At 39.3% G+C, this 12,310-nt stretch overlaps 1 protein-coding gene across 4 annotated transcripts in view; it reads right to left on the bottom strand.

Moving 5' to 3' along the window:
• The window catches only part of LOC103147101 (sodium- and chloride-dependent GABA transporter 2-like), a 23,175-nt gene extending 10,865 nt beyond the window's left edge, over positions 1-12,310 (bottom strand). The window contains exons 1-3 of one of the 4 annotated variants that reach the window (XM_016678121.1): positions 12,229-12,310; positions 833-1,077; positions 605-739 (exon numbers count right to left, since the gene is read on the bottom strand). In XM_016678121.1, the coding sequence (XP_016533607.1) occupies positions 605-739; positions 833-1,046 (349 nt within the window). In that variant the 5' untranslated portion in view covers positions 1,047-1,077; positions 12,229-12,310. Of the gene's footprint in view, positions 1-604; positions 740-832; positions 1,078-1,192; positions 1,367-2,905; positions 3,161-8,826; positions 8,964-12,228 lie in introns of those variants that run through there. The other 3 variants (XM_016678122.1, XM_007565274.2, XM_007565272.2) reach the window with 3 other exon arrangements.

Here is a 12,310-nt window from a genome sequence, read left to right as displayed (position 1 = left end):
CAAAGTGGAGCTAGACGTTCCCATACAACCGAGGACTTATTTTTTTATCCCCCAATTTCCTGCTCAGATAAGTTTGTTTTATATCGTCTAGAGCTTCTGAGGGGCCGATAACCCAAAAGAAGAGAAGCTGCAGCAGCAAAATAAAATGCATGGAACAGTTAAATGAGATTTTAGACAGCTGGTAGTTTCTCTTTAATAGCTTAAAAGGGATTTATTTGATTTCACTCTTGAGAGGGGCTGATATCCTGAATGACGGGATAGTAGAATATCAAACAAATCCAAAAAGAAAGATAAAAAAATTGGTATTAGTAAGACTGCTGCACAAAAGTTACACAGATTGCTATATTTAAGCACATTAACTGAAAGCTTAGTGGAAGGAAAAAGTGTGGTGGGAAAAGATGCAAAAGCAAAACAGATAAATGCAGATGAGTTGACAGCTGTTACTGAAGCAACCTGACTGATCGCCTCCATGCTACGCCGCATTAATGTAGTAATTCATGCAAAATCACTTTTCATTCCAAACACAAACAGTACATGCATTAATGCATGTACTGTTTGTGTACATGCATTAATGCATGTACTGATGACTTAAAAATAGGATCACCTCCAAATAAGGGGCAAATGGTCCTCCAGGCGCTGACCCCTCCCAGGCTGGTGAACTGCCCCAGAGAGGTCTCCAGGAGGAACAGAGGGATGCCACACAGCACCAGGAACAGCAGGTAGGGGACAAAGAACACGCCTGCACACAAACAAGAGGTTAAAGAGATCTGCAAAACAACAACAACGGAAAATGCAAAAAAATAAAATAAAATAAAATCGTTTTTCTCTTCACCTCCTCCATTTTTATAGCAGAGGTATGGAAACCTCCAGACGTTGCCCAGCCCGATGATTTGCCCGGCCACCGCCAGGAGGAATTCGGCCTTGCTGGCCCACTGGCCCCGGGCCTGCAGGCCGTCTCCCAGGGCTTCTTTCCTCCTGGGGAGGCCGGCGTGGGGGAACTTTGTCAGCGGCTGGTCGGCCGGCTGGGAGAGAGGCTGGTCGGCCATCACCGGATCTGGCAGGGACACACACACACCCCTGAGGCGGGAAGAAAACAAGACAAATAAGCAGGAGACGAGCACATCTTGCAGCTGAAGCAGTCAGAAGAAACATTTCGACTCGTAAAGGAACAAGAAGAGCCAGAAGAACTCACATTGTAGCAGCTGAGCAAGAGAAAGTAAAAGCTGGGAGGATGTCTGACTGTTGGTTCGGCTGCTTTTCTTATCTGAGCTGCGTGAGTCCCAAGGACAACTGCTGTGGGTGTGTGTCCGTTATCAGACGTCCGCAGGACATCAAATGACTAAATTTGTCCACTTCTCATGCACCGCAAAGAATAAGTGCTGCTTTTGTAAATGGAAATGTTTCAAGCATTATGCTTAAGAATGCTAATTTTTGTTTAGAAAGTCTTCTACTTATGCATTTTACTCATATTTTAATCCTAACTTGAAAAAAATCTATTTTTTTAAATAATATTTGGGACTCTTTCTGTTTATTATTGTGATACATTAGTATTATTAATGCTTCCATTGTTATCTTTTGCCGGTTTTCCATTTGCAATTTTTAGATTACAGAATCTTGCCAAAATAATCATTGGCAAGACTCTGTTGAACCTTTTCACATTTTCACAATTCTACTTTATTTTATTCTGATTTTATACAGCAGACCAGAGGCGGAGGGAAAAGCGTACAATGGTTTACTTTGTTTTTTTTGTTTTGTTTTATTTTTACACATAAGAATCTGGAAAGTGTGGTGCGCATTTGTATTCAGTCCCCTGTGAGTCAATACTTTTGTAGAAGCAGTTTTGGACGTTTGGAAACTAAGATATTTGCCAATTCTTCTGGGCAAAAGAGCTCAGTCAAATCAATGTTCAAGTATTGACAGATTTTCAATTGGAATTACACCTATAGGACTTTGACTAGGCCATTTTATTAAATGGATATGCCTGGATCTAAACCACACCATTGCAGCTCTGGCACTATGTTTAAGGTAGTAGTAACTGCTATATTCACTGTACACCATAAAAGAGTGCTTCTCACAGATTATTTTGACATATCAGTTAAATATAATCACAGATTTTTAGCTTCTTATATTTAGCTCCATCAACCTTCCTATTAACTTTAACCAGCTTCTCTGAAGAGAATCCCCACAGAATGATGCTACCGCTACGTTTTTACTGTTATGTTTGCTTTTACTCACTTTTTTTTAACAAAGGCGCAAGAGTTTAAGCTTTTTTTGCACGTTTTTCTTCCCTTACATCACTGCTGACAAACTGCAAATGTTACTTATAATTTTCTTTCAACAGCTTTCTTTGTAACAGAACCACGTTTTGCTACGTGTCTAACATAAAATGTGAAGAAGTTGAAGGGCCCTTCATTCTTTTGACACTTTATTTGATGTAAAGCCTCTCAAACTGCTTGTGGCACTTTTTATCTGTAGTGTCAAGTGTTTGTTGAAGGATGCTGCACTGAGAATCTGGTTTTTGCGCAACTTCCTCATATATTCCGGTGACCTCAGTTCGTTTTTCATCCTCGTCGCTCCGTTACGAACCATGTGATCAAATAACGCTGATGTAACAAGTCCAAACCACCTTTCATAACGCCAATGTCACTATCCGCTCAAATACACACAATAATGAGGTTGTGAGCGTTATTCGAGGGTCCTGCCACCTCTACAGTATGAAATCATAAGTAATACACGTCCTGTAAAGGTGTCGGTGCATGACTGAGCAGCAGAGGCGTGTTTAAGGCTCGGGATGCTCCTCCAAATCCCGCCTCACGCTATAGACCGCAGAGCCTCCACGGTAGTTTTCGCTCTGGAAGCGGTATGAAAAGACAAAATGTAGACAACTGGACATGACAGCGCCTACCTCTGCGTTTCCGGTGGTTCTCCACACCTCGGCCACCCCCCCACGTGCGCGCTGAAATGGTCTATTCCGGGAATGGGCTTCAGCAGCGACTAGGAACCAAATTTACACTCTTGACTGTGTGTTTCAGAGTCCATTCGAAAGACCGGCAATATAAACAGGTTACAAAATGAACCGCGCGGCATCATGGGTATTGAGTGCTCTTTTCCCCCTACCCTCTCATTGTTTCAAAACTTCAGAGATGCCGCCCTTGATGACGACTTTGTCTCTAGTTTTTGTTGGTTCCGCAACCTGCGCAGCAACTTGACAAGGGAATACTTTTCCTCTATGTTACTTGTTAATATGAATCCTCCTTCCTATTCTGTGTGTAATCAGGCAGGAGTGGGATAAAATTGAAGCAAAACGCATAAAAGGCGTCTTTTGTGACATAATAAACAAAAAGGAGTGAGCAAAGGCTTCCCGATTCGCTGCAGTGCGTTTGTATGGAGGACCGAAAGTGACATGATTAAAAACAAAAGCAGAAATATATTAAGGGTTCAATAAATTAATCAGTACACTTAAAACTACCAATTAATTAAAAAAAGAGAAATATGCCTCATGTTTTCAGTTTAATTTACCACATTTTTTCAGCTTAGTTCTAACAAATTATATATTAAAGTACACAATATAAATTCTACTGTTATTAAAATGTATATTTTTTCTCTATTTTAAAACTTTCATATATTTTTCAACACAAGTGTTTTTTATTTCCATTTGTTCTTTTGACATTTTTTGTCACCCATTTTTATTTTACTGTATGCATTTCTGGCTCATTATGCAAATGAGGAGGTTCAGGGTCTTAATGCTTCAACTTCTGCCTATTGCTTGCTTAGCACTACAAAATATAGCTCAAATAAACAAAGATACGTACAATAAGTTTCAGGGAGCTGAAGCTTAGCTAGTGCATTTGAAAAAAACAAAAAAAACAAAACACAAACAAAAAACTAATGCTTTTTCATAATTTGGGAGACATTAAAGTTGGTTTTGATTCTGCTCTACTTTAATTTTTGAGCAACACAGACTTGTGAACGACTCGGGTACAAAACTCAGACACCCCAGTAAAAATAGGTAAAACTTAAATGGTAAATTACTCAAAGTAGTGTGACCCTATGTGTAAAAGCAACCTAACTGGTTGTGCCCTTCTTGGTGTCATGATGTGTGGTTGAGGAGAGCGGTGAGAGAGACGCCGGGAATCCCAGGTAGTCATGATAAGAGATAATTTAATGATAAACCAGGAGGAACAACAGAAAATCACTGGCAGCACAGGAACAGACACAGACGTGAGACGAGGGTGAGACACGACGAGGATCCGACACAGACAAAGACAACAGGTGGGGTTAAATACACAGGGAAGGTAATCAGGGAACGGGATACAGCTGGGAGCAATCAACAGGGAAGACAGATTCACAGGGGAAACTGGACTAACACAGAAAAACTACACAGAAAACACAGATCCTAACACTTGGTGACAAACACTGCTGTCAAGCTTTTGAAATTATTGGCAATAAGGGTTTCACTGTGGAGAAAGTATTTTTTTATTTTATTTTGTGCCACATTGGAAAGTTTTTCCAGCATCTTGTTTGGACCTGAGCCTGTAGAGCTGGTGTACTTCAGCTATAAGCATTTTTAATGGACTGTGTCATTACCTGTGCCCAATCAGCAGAGCCTTTATAGCTTCAGTAACACAATGCAGTCTCTTGCTAACAGCCTGCTCTATGGACTTCATTCAGAAAATCACATTCCATTGCTTGAACATATTAAGCAACATTATTTGCAGCATAAATCACGGGCAAGAATAAAAGAGCTCGTACTGTAACCTGTGCAAACGAGCAGTCATGCATGTCAGGTCTCCAGTTTCGAGAATAATACAGCGATCTCAAGAAAAGAGTAACCCATTTGTTTGTGCAATCTGATATTAATTATAGTCTTCATGCTTTCTGAGAACCGTAACCATGATAAACTATTAGTCCTTACGGCACTGGCGACCAGGAAGTTCTGCTTTTTAACTCACTCTTCATTGTTAAAAAGAAACAGAAGTTTGGATTGAAGTCAGGTGACTGACTTCAATCCACTTTATCAATCCATAAACATGGAAAGCATGATACTGCTCCGATAATCTTGCTAATATTGACTGCTAAGAGCTGTTGGTTCTTACAGCACTCATAATTTATGTGTATAGCTCGTTTTACAGTACAATAGAATATGTTACACTTTCCAAGTCTGTCTCCAACTGTTTTCCTCCAAAAAAGTTTGCACTACGGAGAACTCAGCCACACTCGCATGGATTAACAGACACCCTCCAGCTTATTTGTAATAATTGTATAATATTAAACGCAGCATTTGAAAAATTGTACTTTGTTTTTGCTCATGCAAAATGGGTAAAGTCACCATGAAAATAAACACCATGCATCACATACTGTATAGGGACGTCAGTTGTGACATGAACACCAGCACTTGAAAAGTTAAGGAAGTCATTAAAACCAAAAGTTAAAACATTTCTGTTTGCTTGCAGGTTATCTTTATGGTTATGGTGATACGTGTTAAAGATAAGCTGAATGCTGCTAAAAATGTCACATTGTACAAGCAAAGGTGGTCAATAAAACCAGAATGTCCGACCTTAAACTCATATCTTGATCCACATTTTAAAGAGGAAGACACTTTAGAGGCAGAAGAACAAAAATATAATTTCTTCTACACACAAAACTTTAAGATGTGAAAGAACCTCAAAATAGTCAAATGTAAAGCTGTATTCCCCGTCACAAAAAATCTAACTTTACAGCAAAAAACTTCAACACTAAAGCACTAAATTGAGCTAAAGAAAAAAGACTTCTGCATTGTGGAAAGAAACTCCCACATACTGCTCAAGTCTGCAATTAACTAGCAATACAAATGCATGTCAGATTATTTCAGGATTGTTCATTAGTTGGAAACTTTGCACAAAGGAAGCCAAAATGTTAAAGGTCAAGAGCCAGGAAGCGTTAAAACGTCTCAACAATACATGAATTCCTCAACTACAAGTGTGCTCTCCACATGCAGCCTCTCCACACACAAATGCTTGAATTCCCGGGGGTTAAATAACCCCTCGGCACCAGGAGTCCTTTAATACAGCCTCTGTCGTTCTGCCTTGACAAGCCTCTGTAAAGGCCCCGCCATGGCCTGTAACTCAGAAAAAGTGCAGCCATGCACACTTTGGAAGTGCTTTATGGATAGTTTTATAGGTGTGTTGTGCTAAGGGCACTGGGTCACTGATGTACAGTGAGAGGTGTTGAGAAACTCTGTTGCTTTTTGCAGTCTGCTGCTTTGCAAAAAAGGAAACGTTTTTACTTCCGGATTTAGAGAGTGATGCAAAATCAGTCACGTTCATGTAAGAGACATTGGGGAGAAGCATGACCACGGCCTCATTTCGACTGCAATGATTTTTCCTGTATTGAAAAAGTTGCGGTTCTTAATTTGTGCTGACTTGATCGTTTCTTTGGGGTTTGGATTTTCACCTTGTCGAAAAACCCAAGAATAATCACTGAAAACTGAAATATGATGCCTTTGGAAGAGAAAACGGTCCCACAGTACCACAGAGCCTCCACCATACATTACAGTGTGTGTGTTAAGCACTGCTGTTTGTTTGAGTGTCATAGGAGGAATCATTGCCATGGCTCCATGTCTACTGCATGTGTGCTGCTGCAACAGAATCGATGCAAGATGGAAATATTTCAGCAACGTCCCAATAATAGCACTGTTAATCTCACACTACATTAAAAGATAAAGATTCACTTATCTCAGCAGACTGGATCCTGAAAGTGAAGCTTATGACTTGACCTAGTTTTTGAATGCTCTAGCTAAAATTTATCTGGCAGCTTTGAGGCACTTTTTGCATTAACCTTTCATTCCCAGACATTTAGTTGACTCCTTAATATTAACAAGGACTACAAGAAGATGGTTACGCAACGGCAAAATCAAGATACGCAGCCTTAATATGAGAATACTGAATTCCACACCCTTTATCCCAGTAGTGAGGTGCTGTTCAAATCAGAAGAGGATCCACATGCATAAATTAAATAATAGAGATAAAAAAAGGGTGTATTTTAGTTGTGATTGAGCAATATAAAAGTGTGTGTATGAGGTCAGAGATGGTTTGAAAGGCAGGTGTCATGTTTGCCATGTCTTCTGGTTTAGCAGCTACAGACAAGATACCCAACACCTTCCATCTGGCTCACTGTGACCCGATCCGGCCGCCAGCTGCAAGCTAACAAGGCCCATGCAAACACACTCTCTGCAACAGATTACTATGGCCAGAGTGAAACATTACAGGGAACAGGAAATTACATGGATGTGGCGCATGCAAGAATGCAAAGTGAGTTCAGGCTCAAATAAAGGTGAGATTATTTTAGAATGGTGAGCATTACTGAGATATGAATGGTGTCTACATCCCTTCAGCTGCAAGCAGTGTATTTTTTATTTCAAATAAAATCTTTCAGTACTTTCCTTTGAATATTTCACTCATGTTAATATTATTTATGCATATTCAGTAAAAGTTGCTGATTCACGATGAAAACACAGCTGTTGGGAGTCTTTGCTCCCAGCTATTGTTCAGCATGAATATCTGTTTGTTCAGGAATTGTACAACTTGACAACAAAAGATTAAACTCTTTCTGACTGCAGTAGTTGAGATACTCACCTACTTCCTTTGCTGACATTAAGCTAAATCTATTTGTATACATGCAGAAGATTTATTGTTGTATAGATTTTCTAAAATTTAAGATTTAATCATTTGCTTTCGAAATAAAATCTTTATACTGGCATCTTTTAATCATCTGAACTGAGGACAAAGAAAAAAATCCACACCACACTAACATTAACAAGATTATTTAATCAAACTCTTATTTACAATTCCTGGTGTGGTTAGTTTAAGAGCTCTAATTCCTTGGACTTTCTTGCGTCTGCTTCTCAAATCCTCAATAGGTAAACAGTTTAGCAGCTTACACACGAGCCATTTATAGAAATACTCCACAGTATCCATTTGTAGAGGTTGTTATGATGTATCAAAGGAATATGAACATTTAAAAAGGTTAAACATGGAGTGTCTTACCTGCTGTAGATTATTCCTATGTTCTTAATTTGGAATAAATCCAGTTTATTTCAGGGTAAAGCTAATGGTTGCCATCTCAAACTTATCTTAGTGGTTACTGCAAACACTATTTTATAAACTTTTGGCATGTTTTTAGCAGCGAGTTATTTACATTAAAGTTTATTGTTTTCCGAGGTTGGAGGTTGTGTGCCACCAATAATCTTCCTGTGTGAAACACATAGTCAGGTCATATAAAGCATTTCTGAGCAGAGTGGCCATCTGGTACAGCAAGAAAGTAGTATAAAAAGAAACTTGAGAGTGCAAACATAATGACAATTTGAAAGTTGATAAAACATGATATTTTGATACATTATATCAACCACTGACTGCTTTACAGTCCCAAACATTAGAGAGTAATAGTAGGCAATTTAAATTAAGTACAAAGATCATTCTGACAAGAGATAAAATCTGGCTTAAAGTAAGCAGACAGTTAGCTTAGCTTGATTTAAGCCATAACATTTTCCCTTATTGTTACAATTTGTTCACAGAAAAGATATAGAAACTAGCCAACTAAACAAGGTAAAGAGAGTGAGTATAGTATATTTCAGCTAACATCTTTATCCTAATTGCTAAAACTAATCAAAGTATGGATTATAAATGAGAAATCTTGAGTCTAAAGTATTCTAGGAAAAAATGCCAAGACAGACGCATAAGTGGAAGCAAACAATTTGATTGAAATGAGATAAAGCCACTTGGAGATGATGAAACACCAGTTCCTGGCTGAAATTTGACAGACCATCTCTTGTCCTCCTGTTGAACTTACCTCTGTTTGTGGATTCTCGCTAAACCCTCGAGATGGTGCCTTAATGAGCTGGATTAATTGAGACCCTGCTCATCCTGATCATTTTACAGAGAAGTGGGTCCGACTCTGTCTCTCTCCCTTTGCCCGTCTAGCCTCAGCTTGTTATAAACCAGACTCTCAGGCAGACCTGAGTGATCTAAACAAAGCCAGATTCCTGTTGATCACTGAGCCTGAAGTCGAGGGGATAAATCATCATATCATGGGACTGGTGAGAGCCTGGAGGGTTGACTCGTGAGGACTCGACCCTGAAGCAATATTAACAGTTTCACTCCTTTGCAATAGCAGGAAATAAAACTGAACTCCAGTATACGCTGTAAAAGCTACACATCTTTGATTTTCTCGAGTAGGAGATGCATCAAACGACTCTTTACAACGTCAACCAGAGTTTGGATGAGAGCATAGAAGTCATGCCTTTATCCAGGAGGTCAACTGTACAGTAATTAATCCATCTAATCTGCCTGAGGCTCCCAGTCCTTCACACTCTGGGCTGCAGTCGGGCCAAGGAGGAATGCAGGGAGGGATTATCTGAAAACCTCATCTAATGAGCCCTTCTTCTGCTTTCACTGATAACAAACTGTTTTTGCTATCAATGAATTAAAGGTATGAAAAAAAACTAGCTTGAGGATAAGATGGACTGGACTTCTTCACTTAAATGTGATTAAAAAGCATAAGATTATACAATTTTCAGATCAGTGAAAGACAATTCGAGTAAATACAAAGTGTATTTTTTATTCAGTAAGGGGGGAAAACCGTCAAGAAAGAATGTAAAACCAACACTCCTGGAGAACGTAGAGATACTAGCGGTGGTTTGATGAGTTTGTGTGATGAATTTCATTAGGCCAAGGGCCAAAAACAATCTATGTTTGGTTCCAAACCTCCACAAAGGACTGAGAAATAGCACAGAAAATGTGGTTTTACCATGATGAAATCCCAAAAAGGCTTTAGGTGACTCTTCTACGGTTTAACATAAGTTCTATTATTGGCACAAAAGTGGCTCACCTCACTTATGACTACATTGCAGCCACAACAGATGGAGTCCCAGTGATAAGCGCTACTGTGGATTTAATGATCTGGTATTTACACATGATGACTTTGTAGAATTGTTTTCATTCAGCCCCACTGCACATTGATTTTAGCTGAAGACATTTGATTTGTGGGTTTGCTCTTGGAGTAATTTTGGTAGGCTGGACCTCCTAGGAAAGGTTCACTACTTCCTTTCTGGTTCACAAATTGAAAGATTTCTTTTTTCTTTTTTCTTTTTTAAACTTGTGTTTTTTGTTTTTGTTTTTCTTTATCTGATATTTCAAATTTGATGATCTGAAATATTTGAGAAGCAAAAGCAGAAGAAATAACTCTAGCTTGTCCTTCCCTGGTGATTGGTTATCCTCTATCAGCATTGCCCCTTCCACTCCAGTAGAAGGAGTTTGAGTCTGTGTTGACTGACCAGGTCGATAGCCAAAGTGTTGACAACACTTCTCGTCATGCAGATAAGCCACATGAATGGCTTGGCTTGAATAATGCTGACAGCTCACTGTGGCAAATATGACCTTAGCCCTTCCAGTAGGTAACTAACCCAACTGTGTTTCAGTAATGAGGAAGTGACTCATGCGACCATCCCAGCCAGCCCGGTACAACTACATTCGCACATTATGAAACAGAGCAGTTTCATAAACACAGAAAACAGCATCAGGCCCACATCACTGACTCCGGCGAAACTCTCTAATGTTTCTGCCAGCGGCCCATGGAAAACTGGGAGGCTGCTTAACGAGAGCCAGTCCTCCCGCACTACGATGACAGAAAGCGGCACTTCCTGAACGCAAGAAGCTAAATCCAAGAAGCTGCCTCAGCGTATGTGGTTAAATCGCATGAGAGCGATGGAAACATCCGTGGTCACCTTTGGCAGACGTTACAAAGTCCCTCCGGCTATACAGAGCCTGAAAATAAAATGCACGCTGCGACTGACATGACATCAGTCTGCATCAGCACAAACAGGGAGAAATAGGTCTTTAGGTGAACGTAGCCATGTTGCTGGGAAAACACAGTGGTTGCCATGTGAGTGGGATTGCCTGCAGGTCAATTAAAGGCTGCTTTACCTTTAATTACAGTGTTTTGGCAATTACAAGTTATACTGTAGAGCTCGAAAAACCTTCTGTTTATAAAAGAGTGATTTCATACTGTATGCAAGCTCAGGCTACTGTATTTTATCAGTTGTTTTATGGAAACATAAAGCTGTTTGTAACTGTGAAGTGGCCTTAATAGTTAGGCAAATCCCACAAACTCAATTAGATTCAGGTTTGGACTTTGACTATGCAGTTTTAAAATTTTGTTCGGATCTATTTCAGACTCTCAAGCCTTAAGAATTAATTGCTTTATCCATCTTCTTACCAGTCTGCCAAATGTCCCTGCTGAAAAACAAAAAACAATAATCCAACAGCATAATGCTGCCACCACCGTGTCCATGTAAGGATTGAGTTTTCAATGCTAGTTTTTTAATCACACTGTGTTGCATATATATTGAATTTATTCTTCATCTATTTCAAATTAAAATTAAATTTCAATTCTGGCTGTAATGTGAAAAAAAGTTTAAAAGTAAGTAATCTGAAGGCTTGTATTAATGATTATTTATTCCTGCTGCTAATCTAGTCTATTCCTGCTGTGGTGATGGAGCCATGGGGAAAAGAGAACCACAGAAATAGCAAATGATGTCTAAATATCAGAGCAGATAACACAGATCAACACATATTGTCTTTTGATTGTCAAACAAAAGGGAGCGTGAAAGGCAGAAATAGAAGTTTAGGTCAGGCATGGTAAGTTTGTGCCTAGCATGACTCAGCATTTTGTATAAGCAGGGTTGTGATGCAAGTCTCAGGTTACAAAATAATTTCTTTTTAGGTTACAGTGTTAGATCAGGAACTCTTAATCTACTCTTAATCTCTTAATCTGTGCTCTTAATTAAACCTTTGCAAGTTTTTATACTTTGTTTTTTTTTTTTGTTTTTTTTTTTAATATTATATTCCAAAAATTACATGAACATGTACACTGGTCTCACACACAACCCAGAGCCAAAACAGCATCAGTCTTGTAATTTAATCTGCTATTTAGTATTTTGTATGTAATAAAAAGCCACTTTCACACACAAACGTGTGTGCGCACATGTCTTTCCTCCACCTGCAACCTGACACCGTCCTCTTTGTACTCTTCCCCCGGCTGGAAACATACAGGTAACTCAGCAATAAAACATCCACACAAATCAGGTTAGAGGAGTAAATAAGCTCCAAATGTCAATCTGATCTACTCCTTTTACGACATGGTTAAAGTTCACATTGAAGCTGTCTTTTGGATAATAAAGAGCTGCTTGCTTACCTCGTCTTTAAGTCCTGAGAAATGACTGAAATTGGTCCGGGGACATGACAGGTGTAGTCGTGGGGGAGGAGCTTTTGACCGG

Source organism: Poecilia formosa, unplaced genomic scaffold (assembly GCF_000485575.1).
Source record: "Poecilia formosa unplaced genomic scaffold, Poecilia_formosa-5.1.2 Scaffold174, whole genome shotgun sequence".
Taxonomy (NCBI): domain Eukaryota; kingdom Metazoa; phylum Chordata; class Actinopteri; order Cyprinodontiformes; family Poeciliidae; genus Poecilia; species Poecilia formosa.
Note: the sequence above shows the minus strand (reverse complement) of the source record. Positions and strands in the feature narration are given on the sequence as shown.